The sequence below is a fragment of the Pantherophis guttatus genome, chromosome 4 (assembly GCF_059756535.1).
Source record: "Pantherophis guttatus breed Tessera chromosome 4, ASM5975653v1, whole genome shotgun sequence".
NCBI lineage: Eukaryota > Metazoa > Chordata > Lepidosauria > Squamata > Colubridae > Pantherophis > Pantherophis guttatus.
The window spans coordinates 84,151,657-84,167,688 of record NC_142066.1 but is presented as its reverse complement, the minus strand read 5'-3'; the positions used below and the strand labels follow the sequence as shown (position 1 = coordinate 84,167,688).

The 16,032-nt window shown below is 41.2% G+C and overlaps 1 protein-coding gene across 12 annotated transcripts in view; it reads left to right on the top strand.

Moving 5' to 3' along the window:
• BBS9 (Bardet-Biedl syndrome 9) overlaps positions 1-16,032 on the top strand; it is a 547,167-nt gene that overhangs the window by 174,216 nt on the left and 356,919 nt on the right. For all 12 annotated transcript variants that reach the window (XR_015734231.1, XR_015734233.1, XR_009620981.2 and 9 more), the window contains 3 exons: positions 4,752-4,856; positions 7,141-7,281; positions 7,384-7,479. Coding sequence is in view for 8 of the 12 variants with exons in the window: in XM_087894078.1 (XP_087750204.1) it covers positions 4,752-4,856; positions 7,141-7,281; positions 7,384-7,479 (342 nt within the window). In the remaining 4 variants the exon portion in view is untranslated. The remainder of the gene's footprint in view (positions 1-4,751; positions 4,857-7,140; positions 7,282-7,383; positions 7,480-16,032) is intronic.

The window sequence follows — 16,032 nt, the reverse complement described above, 5'->3', positions numbered from 1 at the left end:
AAAAGGGTAGAAGCGACGTTTCAACAGAATCTCATCTGCCATCATCAGGCTTATGTGAGGAGTCTTTTGCAGTAACTGCCGTTACTATTTCAAATCTGGTGCTGGTAGTCTGGGATGGCTCCACCTTTTCATTCTGATTGGTTGGGAGTCCCAGTATGTATTGGCTTGGCTTCGGGTGTATGGTCGGTTTTTCTCCACTAGGTGGCAGGGCTTCATCTTTGTGGCTGGTTTGAATATGATTTGGTTGGGATTTGTTTTTTGATTAATGTTTGATCTATGTTTTATATTTGGTGTTAAGATTCGTCTATCTATGAGAGCAGGTTTCCAAATAGTAGGCAGACGTGAAGTGTCATCCCGTTTATTCATGCAATATGGTCTTTTCTCTATTTCAATTGCTTCTCTGATTATTCTGCCATTGAGATGTTCTATTTTTGCAACTGTTTTTGTGTTATTAAAATTAATATTGTGTCCTGTTGTATTTATGTGTTGAACTAATGATGATGTGTGTTCTTGCTTTTGTATTGAGTTTTTGTGTTCCTCGATGCGCACACTCATTCTTCTATTGGTCTGTCCAATGTATGTTGATGGGCAGGAAGCACACGGGATTTCGTATATGCCTTGGTTTTCTAATTCTATTTTGTCCTTAGGGTTTCTCAGAATGGATGATATCTTTCTATCTGTGCAAAATATGGTTTTGATGTTGTGTCTATGTAGTACTTTGCTAATTTTATCTGTTGTTCCCCTTATATAGGGCAAGATGGCTTTCCCATTGTTTTGTTCCTCTTGTTGTTTTTTCTTCTGTCTAGGTGTTGCATGTTGAATCATATTGATGACTTTATTTCTACAGAACCCATTTGATGTCAGTACATTAGTTAGTGTATATAATTCTGTTTGTAAATGTGCTTCATCAGCCAGACGTTTAGTTCTTGTGGTTAATGTTTTGGCAACAGAGTTTATTTGTGCTGGATGGTGGTGTGATTTGGCGTTGAGATAGCGGTTCGTATGTGTCTTCTTTTGATAGATGGTATGTCCTAAGGTGCCATCAGATTTTTTATAAATTAATACATCGAGGAAACGTAACTGGTTTTCTGATTCTATCTCCATGGTGAACTTTATTTTGGGATGGAGGCTGTTCAAATATACTAAGAAGTTTTCCAGTTTATCTCTTCCATGTGGCCAGATCACAAAAGTGTCATCAACGTATCTGAGCCATAATTTTGGTTTGTTAACAGTTTTTTCTAAAGCATTGGATTCGAATTCTTCCATGAAAAGATTAGCGATGACTGGTGATAATGGTGATCCCATTGGTGCACCTTCTACTTGTTTATATCTCTGTCCTCTGTGTATGAAATATGTGTTGGATAAACAATGTTCTGTTAAATCTGTGATATGTTTTGGTAGTTGATATTTGTTTTTAATTGATGACAGGGCTTCTTTGACAGGTATTTGTGTGAATAGTGATACAACATCGAAGCTTACAAGAAGGTCATTTTCTTTTATGTGTTGCTTTTTTATTATTTGTATGAAATGGTATGAGTTCTGTACATATGAAGCAGCAGATTCTGCGTAAGGTTGCAGATGTTTTGCTAAATATCTGGCTAGATTTTGTAAAGGTGAGCCTATGGAACTTACTATGGGTCTGAGAGGTATTCCATCTTTGTGTATTTTTGGGAGGCCATACAGTTTTGGGCATTTTGATGATTTTTCTCTGGGAATTGTTTGTTGGATTTCTTTACTTATAGTACTTGATTTTATCTTTATCTTCGTGGTTTTTTCTAGATAGGTTGTTGGGTCTGTGTTTATGGGTTTATATGTGGCGTCTTGAAGTAAGTCAGACAGTTTCTTTTCATAGTCCACTGTGTTCATTACTACTGTTGCATTGCCTTTATCTGCTGGTAGTATCATTATGCTATTATCGTTTTTTAAAACTTGCAGTGCTTTTTGTTCTTCTTTTGATAAGTTGCTTTTAGGTGGTTTACTAGTGCATAGAATGTTGGTGACGTCATGTCTGACTTTATCAGCATCGTCAGCACTGAGTTTCTTTAAGCTGGTTTCAACTTCGCATATGATGGTTTCTATCGGAATTTTATTGGGTGTCACTGCAAAATTAAAGCCCTTTGCTAAGACATTTGTTTCTGCTGTTGTTAGTTTTCTATCGGAAGCATTGTATACTACTTGTTTTAAATGATGTTGTGTTGTGGTTGGAGGTTTTTTATGTTCTAATTTCTTAAGTTTCTTTAAATGTCTGTAAGTTTTATGAGTGGTTTCTATTTCAGATCTCCAGGTGGCAAGCTGTTTTATTTTGTCCCATAATATGGGGTGAATAATATTGCTTATCTTTTAGGGATATATCCACAATTACACAGGAAGAAACCCGAAATATTAACTATACACACATATATAGCCGTGAAAACTTACATATATATATGTAACTCACATATATATATGTGTGTGTGTGTGTGTGTGATATTTTTGCAATCAGGGGTTTTTTTTCCTATGTTGAAAAGATGTTAAATGGCCATGGTGGGATTTAACATCTTTTCAACATAGAAAAAAAAACCCTGATTGCAAAAATATCACACATTTATACCTATGAATTAAAAGGAATACATACATACATACATACATACATACATACATACATACATACATACATATTTATAAGCAACTGAGATTCAGGTTCCAATTATGTAAGTCAAGGACTACCTGTCTTTAAAATTTATAATACAGTATCTATATTGTTAATCTTTAATCAACACTGCATAAGTAGTGCAGTACTGCATAAGTAGTACAGTATTGAAATAATATAATACATTACATATAATATATTGCCTACAAACTATGTAACTATTACATATAAAAAGATAATAAATTAAAAATAAAATTAAAATATAAATAGTTAGAAACATGACTAACATTAATTCTAAAATGAATTAACAGTTAAAAGCTTGGTGAAAGTGATGCACTGAGAAAGTGGGACCAAATTCAGTTTCTTAGTGTGTGTATTGCATTGCTTTGGAGCAATGCAAGAATTTTTTTTCCCTACATGATAGAAAGTGAGAACTCTTATAGATCTATCCTTAACAACCAAACAGATTTCTAATAACTTGTCAGATGGAGCTGGGAGAGGTGAATTTTCCATTTTTCTGTTAACCAGGAATCTGCAATTGCCCAACCAGGTCAGTCCATTTCAGAATAAAGCCTGAGCAATACATATTTTAAGAGCAACTGACATGACAGTGAAGAGCAGAACATGCTGGAGGGCCACCATTTTTGTCTCCTTGTTTTCCATAATTAAACTGAAACCTGAAAGAAAGAAAGCTAGCCATCAGTTGACCTCCTGTCCCTGCAGTGGCCAAATTGCAGCATTCTATTATATAAATCCCTCTGATTACTGGTCAGATTTTATTTCAGACTCTTTTTATTTCCCCTGTTTATCTGCTCTGTCTTTTAATATAAGACTACAATAAATGTTCCCTCTAATTTCCAACATGTCATATGTGGAATAAATTCGTTTGGTGCAGCTATGACTGTACATGAAGTAGCAATGTGTTAAAATGTCTACATATTTATTGGTTAAAGTATAGAAACTAGAAAGTAATAGTATGTCATGTGCACAGTTAAAAATTGTGCTTTCAATTAATTTTACTCCTGGTAGCTGCCCTCTGCAGTATTCTTGGAAGAGTATTTAGAAGAGTCTTGCCAGTTGCTTCTTTCTAGGATTACAAGGGAGTATCTGTTCCAAAGTCACCAGCTGGTTTTCTGCCTAAGAAAGGACTAGAGTAGTATTTATATATATATTTTTTTGATATTTTAATGAAATAATAATTAAAATAACAATAAAACCATTATATATAAAAAGCATCATAGATAGATTGCTCTTTTTCATTTTTCCCATTATTCTCTGGATGTATTCTGTCTTTATTAAACTTTAATTCTTTACTGACAGTCTATTTCTGAAAGCATGATCTGGGTATGCTTTCAGAAATACTTCCTTATCAGATTCCTCAGTGCATCCAACAGTGACAAAGCTTCTAATATATTGCTTTCATTGGAAAAGGTGGGATATATTCAGAGATATAGCTGCCTTGAAAATAGCTCAATTTGAACTATATAGCCCAGTCAAATATAAGCACAGAAAATGTTTTATTTCATTTTGTATTGTGCTATATATCCTTTTTTTGATGATTTTTATGTCATAAAATGTTTTATAAAATTTGCCAAATTTCAATTATTTCAACTATTTTTTGGAGGGATGAGGGAGATTAATTAAACCCTATTTGGAGAGAGACATTCTTTTTAGTTTGGAGCCTCTGTGATCCTGTATGGCATGTCTCTAGCTGGATCTGATCCAAAGTATAAGGCTACGATGAGTCTGGCTCCTTCTGTCCCAGGCAAAAGATCTTCACTTTGTGCCACAGCTGCACCAAGGAACCCTCACTATTACAGTTAAGCCAAGGCAGTGAGTAGCTTCAGAGCTCTGTATTCCTTAAAGTTATTGTTATTTTGGTGTCTTATAATGATTTTGAATGAAATATTTGACAAATTTCAGTAATTTCAGTTTTTTTATTATATACTGCTTTTTTACATGAAAAAAACATGTAAATAGTATCACATGCCTTTTTCATTATAGGATAATGAATGAGTAGTGAGTTGCGACTGAACTGATGTTTCTTTATTATAATTTCATAGACAAATTTCTCAGTCTCTCTTTCTAATTTACCTTTTCATTGTTCTTCTTGTGTTCACAGAATCTTCTGTATCTAAAACAGTTGTACTTTCTGCTTTTCGAAAAGGGAATTACCTACCAGCAGATTTGGAAGGTAGTGTTATAGCATCATATAATACAGCCACAGGTAAATTATTAGAGTATGTAAATAAATGATAAAAATAATTATAATAGTTTATTTGAAAATAATTCTATATATAACATTTTATGTCTTAATGTCTTTGTAGGAACAACTGTTAACTATAAAATAAAACATGGAAAGTTAATGTACCATCTCAATTTTACCTTGGTCTTTCTTTCTGTGGGGATGGGTAATAATCCACATAGGGGACTGAAGCCATGTGATATTTTTATGACCTAAAAATGGCTTTGTATTTTATGTAGGTGTTAGAAGCATTATTGAAAATGCAATGTCGCAGCATAATTTTCTCTTTCCCTTTTAAATCAAACATTAAAAAACCAAGGATCATGCTTACCATGCATTATTGCCTATCCCTAGAATTGAGGCATTTTGATTTAATATATGTGTACATATATATATATATTTGTTTTCTGAGGTTTTCGCGGGTGTTTGTATGTAGGTCTTTGGTTATTCGGGTTTTCTCCCACGTAAAATTGGAGGTGTCTTGGCAACGTTTCGACGAAGTCTCATTCGTCATCTTCAGGCTGGTGTTTTCGGCTTCGTGCTTCTAGGAGCAATGTGTGTGATCGCAGCTGTTTCTTCCTTTTAACTGCCAGTGGGGGTGTGAACTGATTGGGTGGGAACTTGGCTGTGTTCTGAATGGGTGGAGGTGTGTTCTGATTGGTTGGGGGTTTGGCTGTGCTCTGATTGGATGGGGGTTTGGCTGTGCTCTGATTGGACGGGTGTGTGTTCTGTTTAGGTGGGGGCTTGGTTGTGCTCGGGTTAGTCTGAGTAGCAGGGGGATTTGAGCTGGTGAGCTGTGTTGCTGTTGTTTGGCTTCGTGTTTGTGGCCGTGCCACCTCTTCATGGTGGGTGTCAGTCTGCTTCATGTATGGAATGGAGGGGTTTAAAGTGGCTAATGATGCAGCTGTGGTCTGGCTTCTGGTCCGTGGTCATGCCTCATCATCAGTGTGGGTTTGAGTCTGTTTCTGCGTGGATGTGTGGTGGTTACATCCTGTGTGGCTCTCGTGAGTGTGGGTCTGGTGTCATTCTTTGTGTTGGGGACTCGTTTGTCAATAAGGGTGGGTTTCCAAATGGCTGGTAGGCGGGAGGTATCATCTTGTTTATTCATGCTGTGTGGACGTTTTTCCATCTCGATGGCTTCTCTGATTATTCTGTTGTTAAAGTGTTCAGTTTTGGCGATAGTTCTGGTCTTTTTAAAGTCAATATCATGTCCTGTGGCTTTGAGGTGTTGGACCAGGGAAGAAGTTGGTTCCTCTTTTCTGTCTGAGTTCTTGTGTTCTTCAATGCGTGCACTTATTCTTCTGTTGGTTTGTCCGATGTATGTGGTGGGGCAGGCGGTGCATGGGATTTCATATACTCCTTGATTTTCTAACTCAATTTTGTCTTTGGGGTTTCTTAGGATGGTGGATATTTTTCGGTTTGTGCAGAATGCTATCTTGATGTTGTGTTTGTGGAGGATCTTTCTGATTCTGTCTGTGGTGCCTTTTATGTATGGGAGGAGGGCTTTGCCGTTTTCTTGTTCTCTGTCTTGGATTTTAGTGGGGGTTTCTTTTTGGATTAGGTTGGTAATTCTATTTCTTTGGAATCCATTGGATGTTAGTACGTTAGTGAGAACGTGTAGTTCGGTTTTTAGGTATTGTTCGTCAGCTAAGTGTTTTGTTCTGGAGATGAGTGTCTTGGCTATGGAGTTGATCTGGGCTGGGTGATGGTTTGAGAGTGCGTGCAGATAGCGGTTTGTGTGTGTTTTCTTCTGGTAGATGGTGTGTCCTAGGGAGCAATTGGATTTTTTGTAGACTAAGACATCCAGGAAGGGAAGTTGGTTGTTCGCTTCTGTTTCCATGGTGAACTGTATTTTGGGGTGTAGGCTGTTGAGGTGTGTGAGGAAGTTGTCCAGTTTTTCTTTCCCATGTGGCCAGATTATGAAGGTGTCGTCTACGTATCTGAGCCAGAGTTTGGGTTTGTGATCAGATTTTTCTAGAGCTTGGGTTTCAAAGTGTTCCATGTAGAGGTTAGCAATGACAGGTGAGAGGGGTGATCCCATGGGTGCTCCTTCTATTTGTTTGTATTTTTGTCCGTTATAGATGAAGTATGTGTTGGATAGGCAGTGGTTGGTCAGATCTAGGATGTGCTTGGGGGGGTTATCCAAAACAAATATAATCCCCCCAAGCACATCCTAGATCTGACCAACCACTGCCTATCCAACACATAGCCCCCATATATATATATATACATACGTACATGTGTGTATGTGTGTGATTTATTTCAGGTGCACAAAGGGTTGCCCAATGCAAATTCCGCTTACCTTTGCGGCTGGTTTGTTTTCCTGCTCAGCCTTCAAAAACAGCAAGCCAGAAGTTAACTATTGATACCAACAAACCTACAGTCAACTTTATTACTCTTTTTTCAGGTAAAAATTCAAACAATAAGCCTTTTTAATAAGAAAATGCCTGCAATAAAGAAGGAAGTTTGGAAGAAATGATGCAAACTGTGTTTCTTCTTTTTCATGTAGACTTTGCTAATCAGATTGATGAAGATCAACTTAATGTTTTAGGATTTCAATTATTAACTGGCTCCAGAATCACTTTACTTGCTTCAAAAACTTCTCGTGAGTATCTGATTATTGGGATTTATATTGGATTATACAGGAACTATTTCTAAGACCTAGATTTAGTTAATTTTAGCATTTTATTTGATTAATATATGCTATAAAAAATCCACATAACACTAGAAGACTATAAAATCATTTTTATGTAAAGCATGCTTTTGCATGAAAAAAGAATGCTTAAATTCTGAGTCCCATTCAGTTGGTGTTCATAAATTATTGTATTTCATAGATGGAACTGTGATCATATCCATGATGAAGAAAGGCCAGCATGTTTAATAGTCATTATATTATATTATATTATATTATATTATATTATATTATATTATATTATATTATATTATATTACATTACATTACATTACATTACATTACATTACATTACATTACATTACATTACATTATTATATTATATTTATGATATGATATGATATGATATGATATGATATGATATGATATGATATGATATGATATTTGGCAGCATTGAAGCTTCCGGCCTAATATGGCTTCCAAGGCCTATCACCCATCTCCTCCCACTTATGACTGTACGACTGTAAACTTGTTGCTGGTATCCTTAAGATTTATATTGACTGTTTCCCTATGACTATCATTAAGTGTTGTACCTTATGATTCTTGACCAATGTATCTTTTCTTTTATGTACACCGAGAGAGTACGCACCAAGGCAAATTCCTTGTGTGTGCAATCACACACAGGGATTTTTTTGAATTTTTTTATTTAAGAATTTGGTTTATTTATTATTCAGTGTGTACCATCATAACCAACTTGCATCAAAAATCTGGAAATATGTCAAAATTTCTTGCAACCAAAATTGCTTGAACATTTTCCTGTCAAAACCCATTTCCTTTCTATCCTATTTACACATTTACCATCATATTCTACAGTTATTCTAGTTGTTGCATCCTTTTCTTCTACTTACTTCTGTTCTAGAATAGCTGGTGTTACTACTATTGGGAAAACTGGCCATCTTCTCTAGTACCCTTATTAAAAAAGGAACCAACAAAAATCTAACACAACAACCAAAGTTGGATGTACTTCATTGCATTAAAGCTTGCAAAGGATCCTCCATTCTAGGACGAGATTTTAAGTTGGATTAATTTACTGAGCGGAATCTAATGGACAATGCTGGTAAAATTCATATTACCATGTTGCATTACCCCTCAATGGTAACCACATGCATAAAAAATCTAGTTATGGAGAAAATGATTTCACTGTACACAGAAAATGAAACAAGGTTCATAATATGTCTGATTAATGTAACATTCATAAGAGACACCTAGAGTGCCACTGGACAAAAATGAAAAGTGAGGCTGACTAAGAACATATAAATGCCCATATTAGAATTTATCTTGCAGCAATAAGGGTAGCAAAGCATAATTACTTCTCTGCCCTCATTGTATCTGGGAATAGCTGATCAGTGGCCCTGTTTGGATGACCAGATCCTTCCTGGTTAAGGAGAAGCTGGGGAGCCCTTGCAGGATCACTGTGAGGAATATTCTTGGCATCTGTCAGAAAATGTTGCTTGAAGATTGAGTAGATCCATCTACTCAATCTACTTCGTACATTCTTTGGGGGAGAGAGATGGACTTGAACCTTGTTATCTGGCATTTGAGCCTTGTTATCTGGAGTTCAAGATAGTTACTCTTAAGGAAGTGGATAGAGTCCTTTAGTTGTGGGCTCAGCTACCTGAATTCTGGATCCATGCCCCTGCTGGTTGGTCAAGGCATCCCAGGAGGTAGTTTGTTGTTAGGTCCAAGCAATGACTAATCTCTCTTCAGTCATACTTGTCTATGACCTTTGGAAGGCTCAGGAAGGGGATGGTGCAACCATTCTGGCCTTCCTGGACCTGTTAATGGCTTTCAATACCATGAACCATGATATTCTTCTGGACTGGCTTTGAGGGTTGGAAGTGGGAGGCACTGTGTTATAAAGGTTCTCCTTCAGGCTCTGTAGCTGATTTCAGTCGGTGTTGATGGAAGAGGAGGGTCAAACCTAGTGCCTGCAATATGGGATGCCTCAGGGCTCAAGCTTTTTGCCTCTCCTTTTAACATTTACTATCAGTATACAATGTGGTATGATCAGTATGCTGTTGATATTCAGTTATATATTTCTATTCCTAGCCAGACAGGTGATCTTGTGATGGTACTGGTCGTATGGAAGTTGTAAGGGTTCAGATGGGGAGGTGATGGCTTTGATTCAACCCAGCAAGACAGAGTGGCTTTGGGTTTGTGGCTATATCTCCGGCTCCAGATGATATTTTATTTTTGAAGCTGGATAAAGGATTTGTAGCACTCCTCCAGGCTGGAGGATCTACAATTTGCAGATCCTCCTAGACTCATGGCTTCTGCTCAAGAAGTAGGTGGCAACCATGAGTAAAGGGGCCTTTGCACAGATTTATCTGCCAGTTGCCATCTATTCCTAAATTGGAAGACCTTGCTTACAGTGACTCATGCCTTGTCACTTCTCTTTTGAATTATTGCAACACACTCTATCTGGGGCTGCCCTTGAAGATTACCTGAAATTTACAATTTATCCAAATGCAGTGGCATGCACTCAGTGATGGATGTCCTTAGATTTATCCATTTAACCTCTGTTGTGTGAGTTTCACTGGCTCCTGGTTCCTTTCCAGATGCAATTGAAGGTACTAATTATTACCTTTAAAGCCTATATGACACAGGACCAGGTTATTTGTATCTCCCCAAGGATTTATAGCCATCCTGCCAGATCAAATAGGATGTGTATATTACTAGTCCCTTCCCTTAAACATTGCCATCTTATGGAATCTAGAAGAGTACCTTTTCCACGGCAGCTGTACCCTATGGAACACCCCTCTCTCTGAGGTTTGGCAGGCCCCCATCCTCCTAGCCTTCTGAAAAGCATTTAAGACCTTTCCCCCAGACATTGGGATTGGATGAGATTGACAAGAAGACTTGTTAGTGGACTTGTTAGTAAAAGTTTAACACTGGTGCCTGCTTTAAATGTTTGTGCTTTTAATAGATATATGTACGTATTAATGATACAATGATGTTGTTTAACTGTTGATTGGGAACTGCCCAAAATTCGATATAAGATGGGTAAAGGTAAGTAAGGTAAAAGAGTCCCTGCAGATTTTTCTTTGCTAGCCATTACTAAGTATAAGGGGCAATACCAGGGGTCAGCAACCTGTGGCTCTGGAGCCACAGGTGGCTCTTTCACCCCTTTGCTGCAGCTCCCTATCACTCAAAATATGCGTCACAACCATCAATTTACGACACCTGCCGGCACACGATTTATCGAGCTTTTCAACCCCCGGTAGGCCAACCATGGATAAATCCAAGAAAAGAAAAGTTTCAGAAGAAAACAGAACATTTAATTCAACTACATATGCTAGTTTTGTGGCTGCTCAAGAAATAGTCAGACACGGGAAGGGTTTTGTGGCTCCTGGTGTTTTCTTTTCTGTGGGAAACGGGTCCAAACGGCTCTTTGAGTGTTTAAGGTTGCAGACCCCTGGGCTATACTATCTCCATTTCGAGGCTGGTGAGCCAACCTGTCTGAAGATGTTTCTGCAATCATGTGGCTAGCATGACATCACGGACTGTTATTACCTAACCACTTGAAGTGATACCTATTTATTAACTCGCATTTGCATTCTTTTGAACTGCTAGGTTATCAGGAACTAGGATGAAAGTGGGAGCTCACCCCATCATGCGCTCTCTCAGGTCTTGAACCCAGGCTGTCAGTTTTCCAGCCAACAAGCCAGCATCTTAACTGCTGAGCCACTGTGCTGTTCAGTGATGGGTAGCTAATATAAGTGTGTGTGTTTGTGTGTGTGTGTGTGTGTGTGTGTGTGTGTGTGTGTGTGTATTTCTCTTTAGCCAGGTTCTTCCTAGGTAAACCAAGATTTTTATGCAACCTTAGTTCAGTGAAATCACAATCCACTAGTTTCTAGGTTTTTTTTCTGGCAGCTGCAAACATTCTGCTGCCTGACTAAGGAGACTAAGATAGATCTATTTCAGACTTATAAGGATACATGGTATGAGGGTGTGGCTAACTAATGAGGACTTATACGTCCGAAATAGATCTATCTTAGTCTCCTTAGTCTCCCAATGGGCAGCAGAGTGTTTGCTGGCTGCCAAAAAAAAAAAAAAAAAAAGCCTAAAAACTAGTGGATTGTGATTTCACTGAACTAAGGCTGCATAAAAATCTTGGTTTACGTAGGAAGAACCTGGCTAAAGAGAAATACACATAAAGGCCTACAAAAAGAAAAGAAAACAAATATATATATGTGTGTGTGTGTGTATGTGTCTGTGTCTGTGTATAGTATAATATAAGCTAATATAATATATATATATTATATATACCGTTGACAGTTGCAAAACAAAATGGCAGCTCAGAGCTGAAACTCCGAGGCTAGGAGGGAGATGTTTCGACATTTTCAAGAGTGTGGGGGTCAATTAACCATCCACAGACCCCCCTCCCAGCATGCTGAGGTATTTTCGGCTCAATAGAGCTGTGGATGGAGCCCAAGGATAAAACCCGAGCCGAGCCCGAAGATCAGCTGTTTGTCAGTAAAAAGACTGAGGGCGGTGGGGAGAATGTCAACATCAAAGCCTGGCTGTCATGACCGGGTCAACCACTGAGTCTAATACAGCTGATGAAATGGTTGGCGAGACGGTGGCAACAGTGACTCCGGATAGGGTGTTGATAATGATGCCTGGGCTAATAGGCGCTGCATGTAGCAACACGGCAGCGATGGCAAGGGGGGTTACCACAATGGCGAGGGGAATGGCGCTAATGGCAGCGATGGCGACGGCAACACCAGGAGGCTGCAAGGAAGCCCTCGTTGTTAATAGAGGAGAGGGCAATGCGGCAAAGGCTATAAATGTTAGGATCCCTTCAACCTCTAGGGATCTGTTGCACTTCTCTTTCTTGAAACTCTGAGGACTTATTAAACTAATTGAACTAAGTAGCCTGAGCAAGGTGATGGATAGGGACTGAGGATTACAAACAGGAGATGTTGACTTACTCTCCCCCTCAACTGTCCCTCTCTCCTTTATCAGATCTAGATCTATTACGACCACTCAGCGTTAACTTGCAATCTTAGATTGATCTGCAGCTTTATTTACCACCTATTCCCCAAGATTACCCTGATTATTTAACCCTAAATACTTTGTCCAGTGGCTCTGCCTTACTTTTTTGATCTAATCCTCGGCCATCGCTGGTATCAGGACTGGAGGAGATACAGACATCGAGAATCTTGGAGTATGGGGAGATAGACCACCTTCTCTTTGTTTGTTTCAAATGGTTTGGTCACTGTGAGAGGACGTCCCTTTGAGACCTCTATCCCCACCTCCTTTGGATTGACTTACTACAACCACAAGACTTCCCATCGTCGTGAGAGGGCGATGATGTTCCGATGTATTGACATTTGTAACATACTGGTCTCCCTTTTACATCTATTTCCTCCCTTATTTTAAATTACCTGTCTTAACCATCTCTAACACTCTTAGAAGAAAATGATCCTTCATCTCCTTCAACTCGCTCCTATCTTTGATGTATTCAACTGCGGAGCTCCTTGCACTGCGAGATTCCCCCCTCTCCCATGTCTGGCTCTCTCAGTTATCGAGGGCCGCCCTTGAGGATGGGTTTTGGAACCCTGAGAAGTGGTTTGCAAAAAACCGACGGCTTTGGGGGTTTTTAGATAAATCTTTAAGTTCTATTTTAAGGGGTTCTGGGAGAGATTGTGGGAATGGATCTGGGGGGATCCATAAATCCACTGAAAGGGGTAATGGGTCTGATAATCATGGTGGGGAGGATGGGGACAGAAATCTGACAAGGATGCAGGGGGATGAAGTGATGGGCATTAGTATAGTAAGTGGGAGGGGCAGATATGGCGGCTGCAGGGGGCCATATTATGTTTCGGGAGTGCGCACTCGTTGTTTACGAGCGATTGTCCACTCCGACCCCCAAAGCACTGCTCGTTTCCCGGGTTGTTCAGAGTCTCAGACCCTGGGTCTACGGCTGATGTTATGTAATGCCAGGTCAGTAGTAAATAAAGCCCCCCTCATTCATGATCTTATTTCAGAGGGGGGTGCTGACCTGGCAGGGATTACGGAGACCTGGTTAGGCCAGGAGGGAGGAGTTCTCCTTGTGGAAATGTGCCCGCCAGGTTTCCGTGCATTCCATCAGCCAAGGACTCAGGGAAGGGGTGGGGGAGTGGCAGCAATCATTAGAGAAAGTCTTTGCCCGAGGGAGGCCACTGTTCCTCAGATAACCGGATGTGAGTTCCTTGTGAAGTGGGGTCGGGGGATTCAGATGGGCCTACTGATTGCGTACCTGGCTCCCTGCCACGTAACAGCAGTCCTGCCTGAGCTGCTCGACATTATAGCCGGGGTGGCGGTGGAAACCCCCAGACTTATTGTTATGGGGGATTTTAACCTGCCATCCGCTGGTGAGATGTCGGAGACGGCTCGGGAGTTTATGGCTTCCATGATGGCCATGGACCTGACCCAGGTATTTCAAGGCCCCACCCACTTGGGGAATCACACTCTGGACTTGATTTTTGTCTCTGATCAGTGGCTGAATGATCTAAGAATAGGGGATATAGACATCAAGCCCTTGTCATGGTCTGATCATTCTCTCCTTCACATGGACTTTCAAGTCACTTCCACCCACCGCAGGGAGACGGAACCAACCAAATGGTTCAGTCCCAGGCGCCTGATGGACCCCGAAAGGTTCCTGATGGAGCTTGGGCCATTTCCTGAGACTCTGGCTCACAACTCGACTGAGGACCTGGTGGTTGCCTGGGACAGGGCGGCTACTGGGGCCTTGGACCGCGTTGTGCCTTTGCGGCCTCTGACCCGATGCCGATCTCGTCTAGCTCCTTGGTTTTCCGAGGAGCTAAGAGAGATGAAGCGTTGGAAAAGACGCCTGGAGAGTGATTGGAGGACAAGCCGATCTGAATCTGACCGAACACAGGTGAGATCTTATATTAAGACCTACCTAGTGGCGATAAGAGCGGCGAAGTCTAGCTACTTCTCCGCTCTTATTGCATCTGCAGAGAACCGCCCAGCTGCGCTGTTTAGGGTGACCCGCTCCCTACTTCAGGTGGGGGTACGAGAAGATCCCTTAAAGGGTCGAGCTGAGGATTTTGTACAATTCCTGCATGATAAAGTAGCTCAGATTCGGGAAGGCCTGGACTCCGATTGGGTAGATCCAGGGGAGGAGACGGGGGCAGGTCTTGAGAGCGTTATCTGGGAAGAGTTTGACTCTGTGGCTCCTGAGGACGTGGACAGGATTCTGGGCAAGCTTAACGCTGCCACATGTTTATTGGACCCGTGTCCCTCCTGGTTGGTACTGGCCTCCCGGGAGGTTACATGAGGCTGGCTCCACGGGATTATAAATGCTTCTCTGAGTAAGGGTGTCTTTCCCGCCGCCTTGAAAGAGGCGGTTGTGAAGCCCCTCCTCAAGAAGCCTTCCCTGGACCCGGCTATATTATCAAATTATCATCCAGTCTCCAATCTTCGCTTTGTTGCGAAGGTTGTTGAGAGTGTGGTAGCGCGACAACTACCCCGATACCTGGATGAAGTTGTCTATCTGGATCCGTTCCAGTCAGGCTTCAGGCCACAATACAGCATGGAAACGGCATTGGTCGCATTGGTGGATGATCTCTGGAGGGCTCGGGACAGAGGTTGCTCCTCTATCCTGGTCCTATTAGATCTCTCAGCGGCTTTTGATACCATCGACCATGGTATCTTACTGCACCGGCTGGAGGGGTTAGGAATAGGGGGCACCGTGCTTCGGTGGTTCTCCTCCTTCCTCTCTGACCGTTCGCAGTTTGTGTTAGCAGGGGGGCAGAGGTCAACCTCGAGGCACCTTATTTGTGGGGTGCCGCAAGGGTCAGTCCTCTCACCCCTTCTGTTCAACACTTATGTAAAACCACTAGGCGAGATCATCCGTGGTTTTGGGGTGAGTGTTCATCAGTATGCTGATGACACACAATTATACATCTCCACCCCAGACCACCCCAATGATGCCCTTGCTGTGATGTCCCGTTGCCTGGAGGCCGTGCGGATCTGGATGGGGAGAAACAAGCTCAGACTCAACCCCTCCAAGACCGAGTGGCTGTGGCTTCCGGCGTCCCGGTGTAGTCAGCTAGTACCATCACTGACAATAGGGGATGAGATCTTGCTCCCCACAGAGAGGGCCCGCAACTTGGGTGTCCTCCTGGATTCACGGTTATCTTTAGAAGATCATTTGACGGCCGTGGCCAGGGGTGCCTTTTATCAGGTTCACCTGATCCGCCAGTTGTGTCCCTTTCTGGATCGGGACGCCTTGCGCACAGTCACTCATGCCCTAATTACCTCCCGTATGGACTACTGTAATGCTGTCTACATGGGGCTCCCCTTGAAAAGCACCCGGAGGCTCCAACTGGTCCAGAACGTAGCCGCGCGGGTGATTATGGGTGCAGCTCGTTATGCCCATGTAACACCTCTCCTACGCGAGCTGCACTGGCTCCCGGTGGTCTTCCGGGTGCGATTCAAGGTGTTAGTTATCACC